At 39.8% G+C, this 20,590-nt stretch overlaps 1 protein-coding gene across 1 annotated transcript in view; it reads left to right on the forward strand.

The window, feature by feature from the left end:
• sbf2 (SET binding factor 2) overlaps positions 1–20,590 on the forward strand; it is a 551,470-nt gene that overhangs the window by 463,784 nt on the left and 67,096 nt on the right. The window contains exon 26 of the mRNA XM_060838903.1: positions 12,375–12,573. Coding sequence (XP_060694886.1) covers positions 12,375–12,573 — 199 coding nt within the window. The remainder of the gene's footprint in view (positions 1–12,374; positions 12,574–20,590) is intronic.

Consider the following 20,590-nt stretch of genomic DNA (forward strand, 5'->3'; position numbering starts at 1 on the left):
ACCACAACAGAAGTAAGGCTTAGAGGTCTATAATTTCCAGAGTTGTCTCTACATCCCTTCTTGAACAAGGGAACAACATTTGCTATCCTCCAGATTTCTGTCACTATTCCTGTAAAAAATGACGACATAAAGATCAAAGCCAAACACTCGGCAATCTCCTCCCTAGTTTCCCAGAGAATCCTAGAATAAATCCCATCCGGCCCAGGGGAGCTAATTAATTTTTACACTTTACAGAACTGCTAACACCTCCTTATGCACCTCCACCTCATCTCGTCTTGTAGCCTGTACCTCAGTGTTCTTCTCCACCACATTGTCTTTTTCCAGCGTGAATACTGACGGAAAGTATTCATTTAGAGCTTTCCCTATCTCCTCTGACTCCACACACAACTTGCCACTACTATACTTGATTGCCCTAATCTTTCTGTAGTCATTCTTTTATTCTGGATAGCTATAGAAAGCCTTAGGGTTTTCCTTGATCCTATCCACCAATGACTTCTCATGTCCCCTCCTGGCTCTTCTTAGCTCTCTCTTTAGGTCTTTCCTGTCTGACTTGTAACTCTCAAGCTCCCTAAGTGAGCCATCACAACTCATACAAACATAAGCGACCTTCTTCCTCTTCATCTTCACAAGAGATTCAACTTGCTTAGTAAACCACGGCTCCCGCGCTCGACAACTTCCTCCCTGCCTGACCGATACATACTTAATCAAGGACCCGCAATAGCTAGTCCTTGAATAAGCTCCACGTTTCAATTGTGCCCATCCCCTGCAGTTTCCTTCCCGATCCTATGCATCCTAAATCTTCTCTAATCACATAATAATTGCCTTTCCCCCAACTATAACTCTTGCCCTGTGGTATATACCTGTCCCTTTCCATAACTAAAGTAAACATAACCAAATTGTGGTCACTATCACCAAAGTGCTCACCTACCTCCAAATCTAACACCTGGTCGAGTTCATTGCCCAGTACCAAATCTAATATGGCCTCGCCCCTTATTGGCCTGTCTACATACTGTGTCAGGAAACCCTCCTGCACATGGACAAAACTGACCCATCTAAAGTACTTGAACTATAGTATTCCCAGTCAGTATTTAGAAAGTTAAAGTACCCATAACAACTAGCCTGTCACACTCGCTCCTATCAAGGATGATCTTTGTTATCCTCTACACCTCTGGAACTATTTGAGGCTGTAGAAAACTCCCAATAGAACATAGAACATAGAAAAATACAGTGCAGTACAGGCCCTTCGGCCCTCAATGTTGCGCCGACCGAATCCTACCTAATCTACACTAGCCCAATAACTTCCAAATGCCTATCCAATGCCCGCTTAAATGACCATAAAGAGGGAGAGTTCACCACTGCTACTGGCAGGGCATTCCATGAACTCACAACCCGCTGTGTAAAGAATCTACCCCTAACATCTGTCCTATACCTTCCACCCCTTAATTTAAAGCTGTGTCCCCTTGTAACAGCTGACTCCAATAGCGGTAAAAGGTTCTCCGTGTCTACCCTATCTAAACCCCTAATCATCTTGTACACCTCTATCAAATCTCCCCTAAACCTTCTTTTCTCCAATGAGAACAGCCCCAAGTGCCTCAGTCTTTCCTCATACGATTTTCCTACCATACCAGGCAACATCCTGGTAAACCTCCTCTGCACTCGTTCCAATGCCTCCACATCCTTCCTATAGTATAGCGACCAAAACTGCACACAATACTCCAGATGAGGCCGCACCAGAGTCTTATACAACTGCAACATGACCTCAGGACTCCGGAACTCAATTCCTCTGCCAATAAAGCCCAGTACACCATATGCCTTCCTCACAGCACTATTTACCTGGGTGGCAACTTTCAGAGATCTGTGTACATGGACACCAAGATCCCTCTGCTCATCCACACTACCAAGTAGCCTACCATTAGCCCAGTAATCCATCTTCTTGTTACTCCTACCAAGTGAATGACTTCACACTTAGCTACATTGAATTCCATTTGCCACCTTTCTGCCCAGCTTTGCAACTTATCTATATCCCACTGTAACCTGCCACATCCTTCCTCACTATCCACAACTCCACCGACTTTTGTGTCATCTGCAAACTTACTCACCCAGCTTTCAAGCCCCTCCTCTAGATCATTTATAAAGATAACAAAAAGCAATGGTCCCAAAACAGATCCTTGAGGTACACCGCTAGTAACTGCACTCCAAGATGAACCTATACCATCAACTACTACCCTCTGTCTCCTTCCAGCCAGCCAATTTCTAATCCAAACCTCTAATGCACCCTCAATGCCATACCTCCGTAATTTTTGCATTAGCCTACCATGGGGTACCTTATCGAACGCCTTACTAAAATCCATATACACAACATCTACTACTTTACCCTCGTCCACCTCCTTAGTCACCTGCTCAAAGAACTCAATAAGGTTTGTGAGGCACGACCTGCCCTTCACAAAACCATGCTGACTATCCTTGATCACATTATTCCTATCCAGATGTTCATAAATCTTATCCCTTACAATTCTCTCTAAGACTTTGCCCACCACAGAAGTCAGACTCACTGGCCTATAGTTACTCGGGCTATCCCTACTCCCCTTCTTGAACAAGGGGACCACATTCGCCATCCTCCAGTCTTCTGGTACTATTCCCGTTGACAATGACAACATAAAAATCCAGGCCAATGGCTCTGCTATCTCCTCCCTAGCTTCCCAGAGGATCCTAGGATAAATGCCATCAGGCCCAGGAGACTTATCTATTTTCATCCTTTCCAGTATTCCCAAAACCTCTTCCCTACATACTTCAATGCCATCCATTCTAATCACTTGTGACTCAATATTCACACCAGCAACAGTGTCCTGTTCCTGAGTGAATACTGACGAAAAGTATTGATTTAGTGTCTCTCCAATCTCCTCCGCCTCCACGCACAACTTCCCACTACTATCCTTGACTGGACCGATACCTACCCTAGTCATCCTTTTATTCCTGACATACCTATAGAAAGCCTTTGGATTTTCCCTAATCCTACCAGCTAAGGACTTTTCATGTCCCCTTCTCGCTGCTCTTAGCTCTCTCTTTAGATCCTTCCTGGCTACCTTATAACTCTCAATCGCCCCAACTGAACCTTCACGCCTCATCTTTACATATGCCGCCTTCTTCCCTTTCACAAGGGATTCCAATTCCTTATTAAACCACGGCTCCCTCACAAGACCCTTAACTCCATGCCTGACTGGTACATACTTATCAAGGACACTCAGTAGCTGTTCCTTGAACAATCTCTACATATCATTAGTATTCTTCTCTTGAAGCCTGTTTTTCCAATCCACACATCCTAAGTCATGCCTCACCGCATCATAATTTCCCTGCCCCCAGCTATAACTCTTGCCCTGCAGTGCACACTTATCCCTCTCCATCACTAAAGTAAAAGTCACCGAGTTGTGGTCACTGTCCCCGAAGTGCTCACCTACCTCCAAGTCTAACACCTGGCCTGGTTCATTACCTAGAACCAAATCCAGTATAGCCTCACCTCTTGTTGGCCTGCCTACATATTGTGTCAGGAAACCCTCCTGCACACATTGGACAAACACCAACCCATCTAACGACCTCGAGCTATAGCTTTCCCAGTCAATATTTGGGAAGTTAAAGTCCCCCATAACAACCACCCTGCTACTTTCACTCTTCTCCTGAATCATCCTCGCAATACTATCCTCTACTTCTCTCGGACTATTAGGAGGCCTGTAGAAAACACCTAACAGGGTGACCTCACCTTTCCTATTTCTAACCTCAGCCCAAACTACCTCAGATGGCAAGTCTTCCTCCATCGTCCTTTCCACCGCTGTAATACTATCCTTGACAAGTAATGCCACACCTCCCCCTCTTTTACTCCCATGTCTGACCCTACTAAAACATTTAAACCCTGGAACCTGCAACAGCCATTCTTGCCCCTGTTTTACCCACGTCTCTGTAATGGCCACAACATCGAAGTCCCAGGTACCAACCCACGCTGCAAGCTCACCCATCTTATTCTGGATGCTCCTGGCATTTACATAGACACACTTCAAGCCAACTTCTTGCCTGCCCATACCTTCTTGCAATCTTGAAATCTTAGTTCTGACTTCACTACTCTCATCCTCCCATATACTCGAACTACAGTTTTGGTTCCCATCCCCCTGCTGAATTAGTTTAAACCTATCCAAAGAGCATTAGTAAATTTCTCCCCTAGGATATTGGTACTCCTCTGGTTCAGGTGAAGACCATCCTGTTTGGAGAGATCCCACCTACCCCAGAAAGAGCCCCAATTATCCAGGAATCAAAAACCCACCCTCCTGCACCATTCCTGTAGCCACATGTTCAACTCCTCTCTCCCTATTCCTCGCCCCGCTAACATGTGGCACGGGCAACAACCTAGTGATAACAATTCTATTTGTTCCAGCTCTAAGCTTCCTCTCTGGCTCCCTGAATTTCTGCTTTAAATCCCTATCTTTCTTTTGTGGGCCATGACTTGGGGCTGTTCCCCCTCAAAGATCCCAAAAACACAATCAGAGACATCACAAACCCTGGCACTTGGGAGGCAGCACACCAACCTTGAGCCTCTCTCATTCCCACAGAACCTTTTATCTGTCCCCCTAACTATGGAATCCCCAATATCTAATGCTTTGCTCTTCTTCTCCCTTCCCTTCTGAGCAACAGGGGCAGACTCTGTGCCAGAGACCTCTTCCCCATTTCTGATCCCTGGTAAGTTGTCCTCTCTAACAATATCCAAAAAGGTATACTTGTTGTTGGGGGGCACAGCCACAGAGGATACCTGCACTGCCTGTTGGTTCCCTTTCTGTCCCCTGACAGCACTCGTCCACCTTCATCTTTTACCTGAACTGTGACTACCTCTCTGTAACTCCTTTCAGTAACCCTGTCCACCTTACAAATGATCTGAAGTTTCTCCAGCTCCAGTTCCCTAACCCGGTTTTCAAGGAGCTGGAGTTGGGTGTGCTTCCCGCAGATGCAGTCAGCAGGGACACTACTGATGACCCTTACCTCCCACATTCTGCAGGAGGAACATTCAGCTACACTAACCCCCGTTCCCACTATTCTAAATTCCCAACGAGACAACTGAAAAACTAAAAAAACGAAACCAGTCACCTTACCAATTGGCGCACAGAGCCTTTTTTTAATGGTTAGAGGTCACTCTATTTTCTTTCCATATACCAACAAATGTAAAATTGATGTGTGAGTCTGAGAAACTACATAATAACAAGCCTATTTTTAATCTAAATACCAGCCTTTTGCAAATATTTTCAGTTTCAAAGAATTGAAAACAGCATTTTGAACTATCCAAACAAAAATCTACAAGGTTAAATAACTAACCATGGATATTAGGAGATATTATTTCATTGTGTTGGGCCCTGTATTTTGGAAACATTCATTGTTCAGCAAGCCAAAAACAACTTCCTGATCCAGTAAAAATCTTTCTCCAAACAGAAATATTTTCCTCTGCTCCAAATACGTAACTAGTCTTTTGTGAAACGTAGTTCTACCATAAACTTCTTAGGCTGATGTATCACATCAGTGCCAGCAATGTTGAAGCTCTTGAAATGAAAGCGAAAGTGGCAATATGGATCTAAAGTTAACTAAGTAATAGGAAATGGAGTGTGATTGTTCTTCAGACTGGAGTAGGTTTCGCATTGTGAATCCCCAGGCTGGTACTGACACTACTGCTTTTCTTTATATATCATAATAGATGTGAGTTTGTAGGGTACAATCCAACATCAGTGGTAAGGGAACTATTGGGAAAGATTCTGGCAGTCATTTTGAACAGACAAGGATTAATCAAGGATAGTCAGGATGGCTTCATCAAGGAGAGATCATTGCTTTAAAGGACGTGACAAGTTCTATGGCTGAAGATATTGCAATGTAGTCTGTGTGGACTACGGCAAGGCATTTGACCAGATCTCTCGTGGGCAACTGGTCAAGATGGTAAGAGCCCATGGGATCCAGAGAAATTTTGTAAATCAGACCCAGAAACAACTTAGTGGCAGGACGCAGAGGTTAATGGTCCAAGATTGTTTTTGTCACTGGAAGTCTGTATACAGTGCCAGACTGTAGATTCTTGATGCTGGGTCCCATGTTGTTTGTAGTGTACATTAATTATCTGGCCGTTACCTAGGAGGTTTGATTTAGATATGTACAAAAATTGGTGGTGTGGGAAATAGTGATGAAGAAATGTCCAGGCTGATATAGGCTCATCACATGGGTAAAACACTGGCAAATGGAAGTTAATCGTGAAAAGGATTAGCAATGTAAGGGAATACATGAAGTATAGTAGGATCTTAGGACATAGAGAAGATCAGTGGTCCTTGGTGTGCATGAAGGACCACACATCTTTGAAGGCAATAGTATAGGTTGATACGGTGTTCAAGGCACATGGAATCATTACCTTTATTAGCTGAGGGATTGGGTACAGGAGCAGGGAGGTAATAATGGAGATATGTAAGCCACCGTGTCCTGTGTACAGTTCTAGTCTCCATACTTAGGAAGAATGTGGTTATACTAGAGACTGTGCAGAGGAGATTTGCTAGACCTTTGCCTAGGCAGGACAGTTTCAGCTCTGAAGTTAGCTTGAAGCTATTTTCTTTACAATAGAGAAGGCTGAGGGAGGACCTGATTGAAGTGGACAAGATTATGAGGAGCACATATAAGGTAGATAGGGAGAACTTTTCCTTTTTAATAAAGCATCGATAACCATGGAACGTAGATTTAATTGAATTTATAGGAAATTTTAGAGTGAATTTATGGAAGAATTTTTCACCCAGTGGGTAGTGGATATCTGGCACTGCCTGAAAGGCTGGTAGAGTTAGGAAGCATCACAATTGAGAAGAATTTAGATAATCATTTGAAATGCCATAATATGCAAGGCTACAAGTCAAGTGCTGTTAATTGGACAAGAGTAGTTAGGTTCTTGACCAGCAAGGACATGAAGAGCAGAAGGACCACTTTTTATGCAGAAAAATTCCGTGACACTCTTTTCACCATTTTCAGGTAAGACAAAACTTGAAAGTTTAATGAACTGTGAGGAGGGCAGTGCTAAAGTTCGACAGAACACAGACTGGTTGATTGGATATGCATGTAGAGAATGAAATTCAATTCAATTTACTGAATTGTTATTTTTGGTAGGAAAAATTAAATGAAACAATAGAATTCGAAGGGTATAGTTCTGAAAGAATTACAGGAACAGAGTCACCTGGAGTGATATGTGCATAATGTTTTGTAGATGGCAGGGTTAAGGAAGGTTTTAAAAGGGCACACAGGATCTTGGGCTGGAAAAGTAGAGACATAGAGTATCAAAGCAAGGTAGCTGTGGTGAACCTTGATAAAACACTGGTTCAACCACAGCTGGAGTATTATATCTGATCCTGAGCACTATGAAGAAGAATATTGAAGTTTTAGAAGGAAAGCAGACAAGATTCACAAAATTGCCCGAGGGATGAGAGACTTCAATTAAGTGGATGCAGTTGAGAAGTTGGGAGTGTTCTCCTTGGAAGAGAGAGGGTTGCGAAGAGATTTGTTTTTTTTAAGACATGCTCAAAATCATGGAAGGGGCTGTGTGAACTATTCCCATTGGTGGAAAAGACAGTGTTGCAATATAAAATTAATGGAGAATCTACAGTAATGTGATGGACAGCTGTTCTAATGTGGCAAGTGGTGGGTATTTAGAATATATTACCAAAGAGTGGTGGAGATGGGTTTGATTGTAGCTTTCAAAAACAAATTTGTTAAATGCTGAAGAGAAGAAATTTGCAGAGTTGATGAGAAAGGGCAAGAGTTGGGGAGCAAGGAGCTGACATAGACATAGACAGGCACGAGTCCTTTTGTCATTCTATGTTCTAATCATGTAACTATATGATGGCACAGATACACATCAAAAGAAATATCAAAGTGAGCAAAATGTCAGATGGAGTAAGTTACTTATTTCATATTTATCTCAGATGGTTCACAGCAGGACTTATTGCTGTTCAGCCAATCCCCCTTTCCATTTTTGAGTCCACAAAATTATTTTTAATTGCGAGAAACTGAATGTACATATATGCAAATCTTATTTCACCTTGAATTATTTGGCTGCCATCATATCATTTGAGTTTGCAAATTAATTTGCATTGCTAGCCAGTTTTTTTTTACAATTGAACAAGTAGAGAGATGACTTCTAGCATGACACATTTTAGTCCAGACTTTTTATTGTGCTATGTAAAGAAATATGAAAGACTTCTTCATATAGTTTATATAAGTAAGTAGGGAAATTAATCTTGCTATAGAGTCAGCACAGAAACAGATCGTCGGACCAACTAGTCCATGTCAACCATAAACCTAAACTAAACTCGTCCCAACTGCCTGTGCTTGGCCCTTATCCTTCCAAATGTCTCTTACTCATGTATTTATCCAAATGTCTTTTAAATGTTATAACTGTACTTCCTCTGGTGGTAAATTTCACATATTAACCACTCTCTCTGTTTTTACAAAAAGTTGCCTCTCGTCTTTTTAAAATCTTTTTCCTCTCACTGTAAAAATATGCCCTTCATCTTGAAATTCCCCAATCTACGGAAAAGATATCACCATTCACCTTATTGATACCCCTCTTGATTTCATAAACCTTTATAAGATCCTTCCCGCAACCTTCTACCCTCCATTGAATAAAGTCCCAGTCTATCCACCCTCTACTTATAACTCAAGCCTTCCATTCCCAGTAACATCCTGATCAATCTTTTCTGAACTCTCTCCAGATTAATAATATCTGTCCTATAACAGGGTGACTAAAACTGGACATGGTACTCCAGAAGAGGCTTTAACATCCTGTACAACCTCAACGTGATGTCCCAACTCCAAAACTCAAATGTCTGAGCAATGAAGGCAAGTGTGCAAAATGCCTTCTTAGCCACTATGTCCAAATGTTTCACAAACTTCAAAGAATTATGAACTTGAACCCCTAGGTCTTTCTGTTCTACAACACTATTCAAGGCCCCGCTTTTAATTATACAAGTCACGTCCTCCTTTAACCAAATGCAATATCTTGCGTTTATCCAAATTAAATTCCATCTGTCATTCCTCGGCCCAATTGATCAAGATCTCTTTGTAATCTTAGATAACCTTCTTCATTTTTAGTGTCATCTGCAAACTCACTAACTATGCTGTCCATGTTCTCATTTAAATAATTTACATAAATGACGAACAAAAGTGGACCCAGCACCTATCCCTGTGGAACACCGCTGGTAACAGACCTCCGGTCCAAAAAGCAACTCTCCACCACCAGTCTCTGTCTCCTGCTGTTAAGCCAATTATGTATCCAATTGACAAGATCACCCTGAATCTCATGTGATCTAACTTTACTAATTAGTCTACCATACAGAACCTTGTTCAAGGCTTTACTAAAGTTGAAGTAAACAATGTGTACTGCTCTGGTCCTCATCAATCTTCTTGATTACTTCCTAAAAAAATCTCAATTAATTTGTTTTGGATCAGTTTATGCCAGGATAGATTTCCTCTTGATTGTAGCTGTAAAATGTGATTTAAGGTATACATCGTGCCAAATCACATAACCCTGAAAGCCCCTGGAGTGTCTGGAGTAAATGAAAGTCCAGTGTTTCCATTAAGTTATGTGAAGCACCCCAGCAACTTCAACACTGCAAATGGGCAACATTGGGTGAAAAATAGACTTGGACTCAGTGGGTTAATAGAATCATAGAGTCAGTGAACAATCATTAACAAATGTCTTTCGAATAATGTTTACCCCAACTGATCTTCTCCAGCAATCTTTAGCACAACGGCAATATCTCAGGCTATGTCTTAGTATGGCTAAATCCTTTGAGGAATTTTTGCACTAATCTTGATAATGTAACAAGGTCAATATATTTTGGAACATATGATCTACTATTGTCACATGTATGAAGATAGTGATACAGTACTCCAGTGAATAAAGTAGGAGAAAGTGAGGACTGCAGACGCTGGAAATCAGAGCTGAAAATGTTGCTGGAAAAGCGCAGCAGATCAGGAATCATCCAAGGAGCAGGAGAATCTCCATTTCCTGAAGAAGGGCTCATGCTCGAAACATCGATTCTCCTGCTCCTTGGATGCTGCCTGACCTACTGCGCTTTTCCAGCAACACATTTTCAGCTCCAGTGAATAAAGTCCCAGTCTATCCAGCCTCTTGTTATAACTTAAACTCAAGCCAAGTGTTGTATTGCATGCTAATCAGACAAATATCTTGCATTAGTACATTAGGGTAATAGAAAGAATGCGGAATATAGTGTTGTAGTGACAGAAGGTGCAGAGGAAGGTCAACTCTAATATGAGAGATTCTTTCATGAGTCTGCAAACAGCAGGGAAGAAGTTGGTTGATATGATATAAATGTTTTCTCCTTACATATCTGGAATTATGGTTATTAAATCAGATGTGGTTGAACTCTGGGAAAAGGAGAAAGTGAGGATTGCAGATGCTGGAGATCAGATCTGAAAATGTGTTGCTGGAAAAGCGCAGCAGGTCAGGCAGCATCCAAGGAACAGGAGGTTTGATGTTTCAGGCATAAGCCTTTCTTCAGGAATGGCTTATGCCCGAAACGTCGAATCTCCTGTTCCTTGGATGCTGCCTGACCTGCTGCGCTTTTCCAGCAACACATTTTCAGTTTTGAACTCTGGGAAAAACAAAGTTCCTGTCTGTACACACCTTTTGTGAGATTCCTCCTCCATTCTGGCTGATCCTGATTTCTGTATTCATGTTTTCTGCTTGTTCTGGCATTAAGCCTAGTCATGGTCTAGACCAACAATCAAAGTATGCCTAAGCTGTGCAGATAACCTTGGACAGGAAATTTGTGCAATCCTTTGTTTTGTTCGCAGAATAGAAGCATACAGTATTTTAGCACAGATGGAAATTGTTCCAAATGTCATACCTCACTGGTTTGAAAATATTGATTTCTTAATCCCAGGTCATGTGAAATTGCTCTTTCTATTAAAATAAATGGATTGATGTTTCAACTAATACAGACAAAAAGAGAAAATCAGTCATTTCTGTCCTTAAAGTAGCCACTGAAGAAATTTCAAATGTATTTTCAGCATGACAGCCATGCAAAATTGTTTCTTTGGTGCTAAGAAACTTTGAAAAAAGTATCTGAAAGCATATTTCATATCTTTCCAAATGGCTCATACTAAAAACTGTAAAATTGTGAACTTATATGTTTAAGGTTTGTTCATTTAAATACATCTCTCTACCATCCTCCCCGCCCACCTCAACATCAGTTGAGACACCTCTCTGTGATGTCAGAAGGGAATGGCTTAAATGATTGTAATTTGTAGATTTTGTGATTCATTGGTTAAAATACTGTAACATCATTTTACAACTAATATTTGAATGCCATTTTCACTTTCATGCCTTGTACATATTTGTTTACCCCAAGAACAAAGGAAACATGTATTGGAAAATAATATTAAATTAATTTTTAACTATGTGGACTTAATGAAAGCAAAACAAATCTTCATTCTGAATTCTAGATATTTTTGAATAATATTGTAACTGTTATTAATTGCTTTCAAATAACTCCCAGTTTTTCACTGAAGAAGGTATTATATGTTTGCGCACAACATTTTAAAAAAGTAAAGGCTAAGACATAAGTTAAATGCTGTCAAGGTATACACAGTTGCCTTAATGAAGAAAGAAATGGGTGAAACATACAGTGACTAGCCGCATTGATTATATTTCCTCAATCTTGCTCCCTTACTCCATTCTGCATCAGATTTATACTACCAGTAACAGCTTTCATAGCACCTTTCCTTTTCCTTAAATGTCACAAGGCTTTCAACCATAATCTTACGCATTCTCCTTCTTTCCAGAACCACAATCGGGTTCCCCTTACCTCACATTTGTGTCGCAGCCTCTACCATTTCCACTACCTTAATATAATGTCAAGACCAAACATATCTATTCCTTCCCCTTCCCATATAACATTCCACAGAGGCCATTCCCTCTGCCAACACCCTGCTACATGACCAAATCAACCAACATCACCTCTCATTCTCTTGGAATCTTCCTGTACAAATGCTTTCAAAGTAATTAAATGGGGTCACAATTTTCAAATTAATGCACAGTTGGCAATAGCAAAGTGAGTTTCATGAGAAATTGATGTAGCTTCAAGTGACAAAGGAGTTTTGAGACGAGTACACATGTCAATTCAGCAGAGTTCCTTTTTAATTTTGTGTTATTTATCTTAAATGTTAATTGGTTTCTGTTTTCAGATTCTGCCAGATTTGTTGAGTATTTTCAGTATTTCTTATTTTTACTTCCAGTATATGCAGTGTTTTGCTTTTCTCATTAGCCAGTAGTTAATAATAATGTCCATTATTGCATTTTATAGCTTCAGATGATGGTGAACTTCCCACAAGTAGCACTTTGAAAGCTTCAGAAAAGTCAACTATGGAGCAGTTAGTAGAGCGGGCATGCTTTCGAGACTACCAGCGGCTGGGTCTGGGAACTATCAGTGCAAACTCATCACGTTCCAAGGCAGAACATTTCAGGATAACTGCTGTCAATAGGATGTATTTACTATGCAGAAGGTCAGTATATTTTATGTGTTCTTTGCAGCCTAGGTTAGTGCTTGATGGTGGCATAAAGGCATTTTGGTGAATTGATGTGCAGGTCCTCAGTATCAGTGAAATACTTCAAAATCAATTAAATGGAATCGCAATGTTGACACCAATGAAATGTAGGCAATAACAAGCTAGTTTCATGTATAGTTCCTAAGTTTCAAGTGACAAAAAAGAATTTTTGTCAATTAAGCAAAACTCCTTTTTAATTTTGTAATCAGCTACTGCATAATGAAATTACTTGAATACTTTATTGATATTTCTGTACCAAAGTCTTTAATGGAATACAAGAAATGCATGTTAGATCGTTTTTAAAATGTTATGCATACATGTGCTCACTTTGCAGCAGTGGTCATGAGACAGTGATCAAGAATGGGAGCCTGACTTTTTTTTTGTTTTGCCCAACACCCGAGCTTTGGGACCCTTTGGCAGAATTGATTACCCAAAAACACATCTTGCGCACAACATTGTGGGAATATGATATTGTAACAATAGCAAAGACCTGGCTCAAGTAAAGGTCAGGATTGAGTAGTATGTATTCCTTGGTACAAAGTGGTTAGAAAAGACAGAAAAAGGAAGAAATGTAACCGTATTGGTCAGGGAGAATGTCACAATGCTGGAGGGTTTCCTAGAAGGGTACGCACACAATATATTTCACTAGAGTTAAGAAACCAGAGATAACATCATACTCTTGGGGTATTCCATCGACCACTAACCAATGTAAAAGATTGAAAGGAACAAATTTGTTAGAAAATTACACCAACGTACAAAAGCTCTAGAATACTTGTAATGGAGAACTTCACACAATTTTAAATAGTAATAATTTAATGGAAAGAGTTTCTGAAACTTTTGAAAAAAATTGTTTCCAACCCAGGAAAGAAGGAGGCATTGCTGAATCTGATTCTGGGAAACTAGATGTGTCAAATGAATCAAGTATCAATAAAATATTAGAAGGACAGTGGTCAGAGTATAATAACTGTTCCCAATGAAGGGCTTTTGCCCGAAACGTCAATGCTGCCTAACCTGCTGTACTTTTCCAGCAACACACTCTTGATTATCATAACTGTTAGTTTAGCAATGGAAAAGAATAAAATGGGAGGGCCAACTTCAACAGAGATAAATCTGACTCAAATAAATTAGAATCAAAGACTAACACAGAACTGTAACTGAATAACAGTTACATTTAAAAAGGAAATGGTTCAGGTGCTGAGAAGTTATATTCATGAAGTGGAATAGTAGGATAAACTACTCCAGAACTCCATGTATGATGAAAGAGCTGGTTCTTATGATAGACAATCAGTTGATACTAGAAATGAGAACTAACTGAATACGCAGTTCAGGGGAAATTGAATAGAAAATAGAGAAGCAAAGACAGAAAATTAAAAAAGACTGGCATCTAATGTACAAAGTAAAAAGGCAGTAGAAAGGAGTGTGGGATTACTTCGCATAATGGTTACATAACATGGTTAACATACTGAGTGCGTACTTTGCATCTGTCTTTCCCAAGGAAAGAGAAGCTTCCCGAATCATTGTGAAGGAAGAGGTAACTGAGATACTGGGTGGACTAAAAGTTGGTAAAAAGGAAGTATTAGAAAGGCTGAAAGATGCTGAACCACCATAAGCAAATGAGATTTATCTAATGATACGGAAGAAGTAAGGATGAAAATTGTGTAGCTTCTATCTATACTTTTCAATCCACCTTAGAAACAGGAATGGCAGTAGAGGAATAGTGAATTGCAAATGGTTGGCCTTGGTGGCATTACTTGATTTTTTTTCCAGGACTTCCTCTTGCCAATGGGTACTGAAGAATTGTCCCTTCATTCAGGACATTAGTTCGAATCTGTTTCCTCTAAGCAAGGGTCTCTCAGGCATTGACATCGATGCTGCTTTTCTTGAGATAAACCTTCAAGGAATCTTTGAAATACTTCTGTTGTCGTCCTGTTATTCTAGAGCCTTCCCTGAGGTGGGCGGAGAAGGTTTGCTTTGGCAGTCAGAACTCAAATACCCCAAGCAAGTGGCCAGTACATTGTAGTTGGCATTGAGTGATTATGGCCTTGATGCTGGTGCTATTGACTCCTTCAAAGATGCTGACGCAGTATGCCTGTCCTGAGATTAGCCTCTCAGTCCATACCTTTTATCCTCTCCATTCACCTCTCGCTCTGGTGAACTTATTACAGCAAATTTGACTTAAAAAATCTCTGCCACACCTTTGCACTGAAACTACATTTTCAATCAAATTTCCATTGGTCAGTAATTCACTCAACCTTTGTCTCACATTGCTGTGGTTCTAAACTGCTGCTGTCCCACATCGTGCTCCTTATTAACCATGTGGTGAATGAACACATAGCTAAAGGGCTGATATACAAAAGAGGGTCATTTTCATGGGATAAGGCATCAGTTCTGAGACAGGAAGAAGTTGCACAGATAAAATTGGTTCTACCTTAATTCTCTAGATATGTGAAGAGGAGAAAGATTAATAAAAACAAATGTAGGTCTCTCTCATTTGAAACGAGGAAGTTAAAATGGGAAACAATGAGATTGTAGTTCAGATAGGTACATATTTTGGTTCTTTCTTCACAAATGAGACAAAGATGTTGGGGAGCACAGTGCATAGTGAGACAGAGGAACTGAAGGAAAACAGTGTTAGTGGGGAACTGATCTCTTGGAAATTGATGAGTTTAAAGGCTGATAAATCCCCAGGTCCCAATAATCTACATCCCAATGTACTTAAGAAAATAATGGATGCATTGGTGGTCACCTTACAAGATATTATAGATTTTGGAACAGTCCCTCTGGCTTGGAAATTAGCTAATGTAACCCTTTTATTTAAAAAAGGAGATAGAAAACAGGAAATTGTACACCAGTTAGCTTAGGATTGGTGGTAGAGAAAATGCTAGAGTCCATTATAAAAGATTTTATTGCAGACCATTTGGAAAATAGTGACAGGATTGGACAGAGTCAGCATGGTTTTACCAAAGAGAAATCATATTTGACAAATCTACTGAAAAGTTTTAAGGATGTAGCTAGTAGAGTTGATATGGGGGAGCCAGTAAATGTGGTTTACTTGATCATTCTGAAGGCTTTCGAAAAGGTCCCAAATAAGAGATTCACATATAAAATTAAAGGCATGAGATTTGGCATGGATAGAGAATTGGTTGACAGACAGGAAATGGTAGAAATAAAGGGTGATTTTGTTCGAGTAGCAACCAGATACTAGTGGGATACCACAGGGATCACTGTGCAGATCCCAGCTGTTCACAATATATTTTAAACATTTAAAATTAAATTAAGTTATTTATCATCTCATCTAGAAAGAAACAGTGAAAAGAGTCTTGTTGCCACAGTCCAGTGCCATTTTGTTACAAGAAGAATAAAAAGAAATTACATAAATAGAGTTCATCTTCTATACAAGGGATCTTCAAACACAGCTCCAGGGATTCTGCAAGGTGTCCGCAAGATATCTCAGGCCTCGAACTCCTCACGCATCAGGCCTTCCACAGCCAGGAGTCCCTATTCCAGGGACCGCCTCTGCCACAGCAATCTGCTGCCATGAGAGCCCACACTGGGCACCACCACCACCGTCACAGACCTCAACCCACCAAATCCACACTTCAGGCCTACCGCGACCAGCTGTCTTCACAGCACTGCCACTGCCAACAACTCACTTAGCACCGCTGCAGCTTCCCCGTGATATCAGAAAATGAAGAAAAGAAAAAGATGAGAAATGAGAGAACAAGAAAGATGCAGCTGGCCTGGAGTGGATGGGCTTAGGAATCCAAACTACTGAGCTTATGTTGCCAGATGATGAAACTAAATATAATACCTTAAAGTTTGCAAATGACAAAGTTAGTTGGGGTGAACTGTGGGAAGATACAGAGATACTTCAGTGTGATCTGGACACTGAGTGGGCAAATGCATGGTAGATGAAGAGTAATGTGGATAAGTATAAGATTATCCACTTTGGTAGCAAAACAGGAAGAAGCGTATTCTGTGGTTGGCGATAGATTGGGAAAGGGAGCAAGGCAATAAGCCCTTGGGCACTGGTCACTGAAAGTAAGCGAATAGTTGCAGCAGGAAGTGAAGAAGCTAAATGGTATATTGACCTTCAAATCAAGAAGATTATATTACAGGAGTAGGGATATCTTTATGGAATTTTACAGAACTCTAGTGAGACCACACTTGAATGTTGTGTGCAGATTTGGTCTCCTTACAAGAACATAAGAACTCAGCAGGAATTGGCAATTCAGTTCTTCAAGCCTGATCAAAACCATTTGATATGATCATGGCTGATCTTAACTACCTCAATTCCACTTTTCTGCCTGCTTTCTATAACCTTTCAAGCCATTACTAATTAAAAATCTGTTAATCTCCTCCTTTAAATTTATTCAATATCCCAACATCCACCACAGTCTAGGGTAGTGAATTCCCCAGCTTAACGACTCATTAATGGTCCTTATCCCAGAGCTGTGTCCTGTCATTCTGGTTACCCCATATGAGGAAGCAACCTTTCTATATCAACTTTGTTCATCCCTTTAGCATCTTGCATTCCTCATTTAAATTATCTCTCATTCTTCCAGAAAGGAAAGGTCTAATCTGCACATTCTCTCTTCATCAGACCAACACCTCATCTCTGGAATCAACTTAGTGAACCTCCTCTGAACTGCCTCCTAAACAACAATATCCATCCTCAAATAATGGGGCAAAAATTATATGCAGTACTCCAGATGCAGTCTCAGTAATGCCTTGTATAGTTGCAGCAACACTTCCTTACTCTATTATATTCCTTTAGCAATAAATGCCAAAATTCCAACTGCCTTCCTCATTTTCTGCTGTACCTGAAGATTAGCTTTCTGTGAATCAGGCACAAGAACACCCAGGTTCCCTCTGTACCAAAGCATTCAAGTTTTTATCCATTTGAATAGTTTACCTTTTTATTCCTACAACCGATATGGACAGTCTTGTATTTATACACGTTAAACTTTATCTGCCAAATTTTGGTGGATTCACGAAACATAACCATATCCATTTGTCAATTTCTTATATCTTCATTGCAACTTACTTTCCCACCTATTTCAGTACCTGCAAATCTGGCTGTCGTATTCCCAATCCCCACATTCAAGTCATTAATATAGATTGTAAGTACTTGGGGTTCGAGAACCAAACCCAATGGGGTCTTACCGACCAGTAAAAGCCACATTTATCCCAACTATCTGCTTTCTGTCAGTTAGTCAATCCTCTATCCAAACTAATAAATTAGCCTAACCCCATGTGATCTTACCTTGTGTATTAACCTTAGGGATAGTGCCTTATCAAATGACTTCTAGAAGTCCAGATGTGCTACATCTACCGGTTCCTCATTATCCATATTGCTTGTTACATCTTCAAAGAAGTCTAGCAAATTAGTGCGACATTATTTACACTTTATAAAACTATGCTGATTCTGGATAATTGTATTTTGACTTTCCAATTGTCCTGTTATTACATCCTTATAATGGAATCTAACAATTTCCTAATTAAGTTAACTAGTTGGTCAGTCGTTTTAGTCATTTTTTTGAAAAAGGGTATTATATTAACATTTTTCAATGCACTGGAACTTTTCCAGCATTCAGGGAATTTTGGAATACTAAAGCCAATGGATCCATTATCTCTGCTGCCACTTCCTTCATCCCCTGCGATGTAGGCCATCAGGCCCTAGGGACTTGTCTGCCTTAAATTACAATTGTTTGCTCGGTACTTTTCCCTTGTGATAACGATTGTTCTAAGTTCCTCCTCTTCTATTACCTCTTACTTTTGAGGGAGTACAATAATGATTTACTGGACTGATGTCTGGAATGGCAGAACTGCTGTATGAAGCGAAACTGAAATTCAGACAATTTTTTTTTATATAAGGTATAACTTTGAATCCTGTAAAATCTAACAGGACTAGACAGGGTAGGCACTGAAGAATGTCCCTGATGACTGGTGAGTCCAGAAAAAGATCACAATTTAAGGATACAGGGTAGTCTATTTAGGACTGAGATGAGTAGAAATTTCTTCACCAAGGGAGTGGTGAGCCTGTGGATTTCTTTGCCACAGAAAGCAGTTGAGGCCAAAACACTATTTGTTTTTAAGAAGGAGTTAATGTAGTTGTTAGGGCTAAAGGGACCAAAAGGTATGGGGAGATCGCAGGAATATGATACTGAGTTGAATGCTCAACTGTGGTCAGAAGGAATGTCAGATCAGGTTCGAAGGGCTGAATGTTCCTATTTTCAATGTTTAATAACTGGGAATCTACTACATATGTCAGCAGCCTCAATCTAAACAGAACAGAGCAAGATAAATAGAAAGGGAGGGCATTATCACAAGGGAATAAGTAATGGAGTTATATGTAGAGTCCAAATAGATAGTAAACACATCGTCAAGCTAATCCTATTAAAAGAGAGTTAATATGACAGTGTCTATATATAAAAAAAGGAATTGAAGGCAGTAGTGATGTGAGAAGCCAATCCATGGAAATTGTTGGAGCATGGCTACAGGGAAATAAAGACTTAGGAATTAGACGTTGAAGGATATAATACGTTTAGATATGCTAAGGCAAATGAGGAGATGAAGTAGCTGTACTTATTCAGGATAACATGATGACAATAGGGAAAAATAGAGCTGAAAATATGTTGCTGGAAAAGCGTAGCAGGTCAGGCAGCATGCAAGGAACAGGAACTTCGACGTTTCGGGCATAAGCCTGATGAAGGGCTTATGCCCGAAGCGTCGAATTTCCTGTTCCTTGGATGCTGCCTGACCTGCTACGCTTTTCCAGCAACACATTTTCAGCTCTGATACTCCAGCATCTGCAGACCTCACTTTCTCCCCAATAGGGAAAAATAGTATGGTATTCAGCAAGAGATGAAATAGAATCAATTTGGATTGATAGAAGGATGGATCCATCACATTAATAGGTTTAGTCTACAGACAGCTTAATAATTGAAGAGAGACACAGGGAAATTTATGAAATTAGAAATTGAAGAAGAAAATTAGAATAATGAAGATCATGAGGTATTTTAGCCATCTTACATTATTGAACCGAAGACTCAGATCTGGTTAGGAATGAATTTATAATTTAAAACAACAGAGGAAACAGATATTAGAGATCTTGCTAATAATTCATTTTAAAAATGTATATTGCTAAAAGGGCGGTGGATAGCTAATATAATTGCTTTGTTTAAGGAGGGTAACAGAAGATATCCAAGCAATTAAAGATCAGTCCACTCAACATCAGTGGGAGGAAAAATAATAAATCCTTTCTCAAGGAAATAATAAAACATCTAGAAATAAGAAATAAAGTAATGAATTATAAGCATAGACTTCAAAAGGGAAAATCTTGATTGACAAACCTTATTGAAATTTTTGAGGTGGTAACAGAAAGTAATGCAATGGATGTGTTTTATCAAAATTTTGCACAATGACAAGGTGAATCGTGACTATTCACAAGGATTAGTGCTGAAAGCACTGCTGCTTACAATTTATTTTAACTATTTGAATACTGGAGTCAAGATACAATTTGTGAATTAGCAGATGATGCCAAGTTATGGGGGATTTTCAATACTGCTGAGGACTGACAACAATTTTAGTTTACTTGCAGAGTTAAATAATTAGCAGTTGAAGTTCAACATGCAAATGTAAGGTAATATGTAAATATAAGACAAGGTAGCAAGAATACGTCACTTATTACTCGGAAGGTAAAAGGCTAGGTAGAATCTTGGAGCAAAAATACATTAATCGTGGAATATTCGCCATGGTTTAGCAAGGTCATAAAATGAAGAGGTTTTATTCCAGAGTGATAGAATTGAAAAGTTATGTTAGACCTGTATTGAAGTTTGTTTGGACCACGCAATGAGAATTTCCCAATATAGAGTACTGCAGCCTCACTTCACTGTGATAAAGGCAGTATTCCTGCTAAAAGACGCTACTTAATTTTTCAGTGAGGTTTAATTTGAAATCAACATCCTGTACA

The sequence above is a fragment of the Hemiscyllium ocellatum genome, chromosome 18, assembly GCF_020745735.1.
Source record: "Hemiscyllium ocellatum isolate sHemOce1 chromosome 18, sHemOce1.pat.X.cur, whole genome shotgun sequence".
NCBI lineage: Eukaryota > Metazoa > Chordata > Chondrichthyes > Orectolobiformes > Hemiscylliidae > Hemiscyllium > Hemiscyllium ocellatum.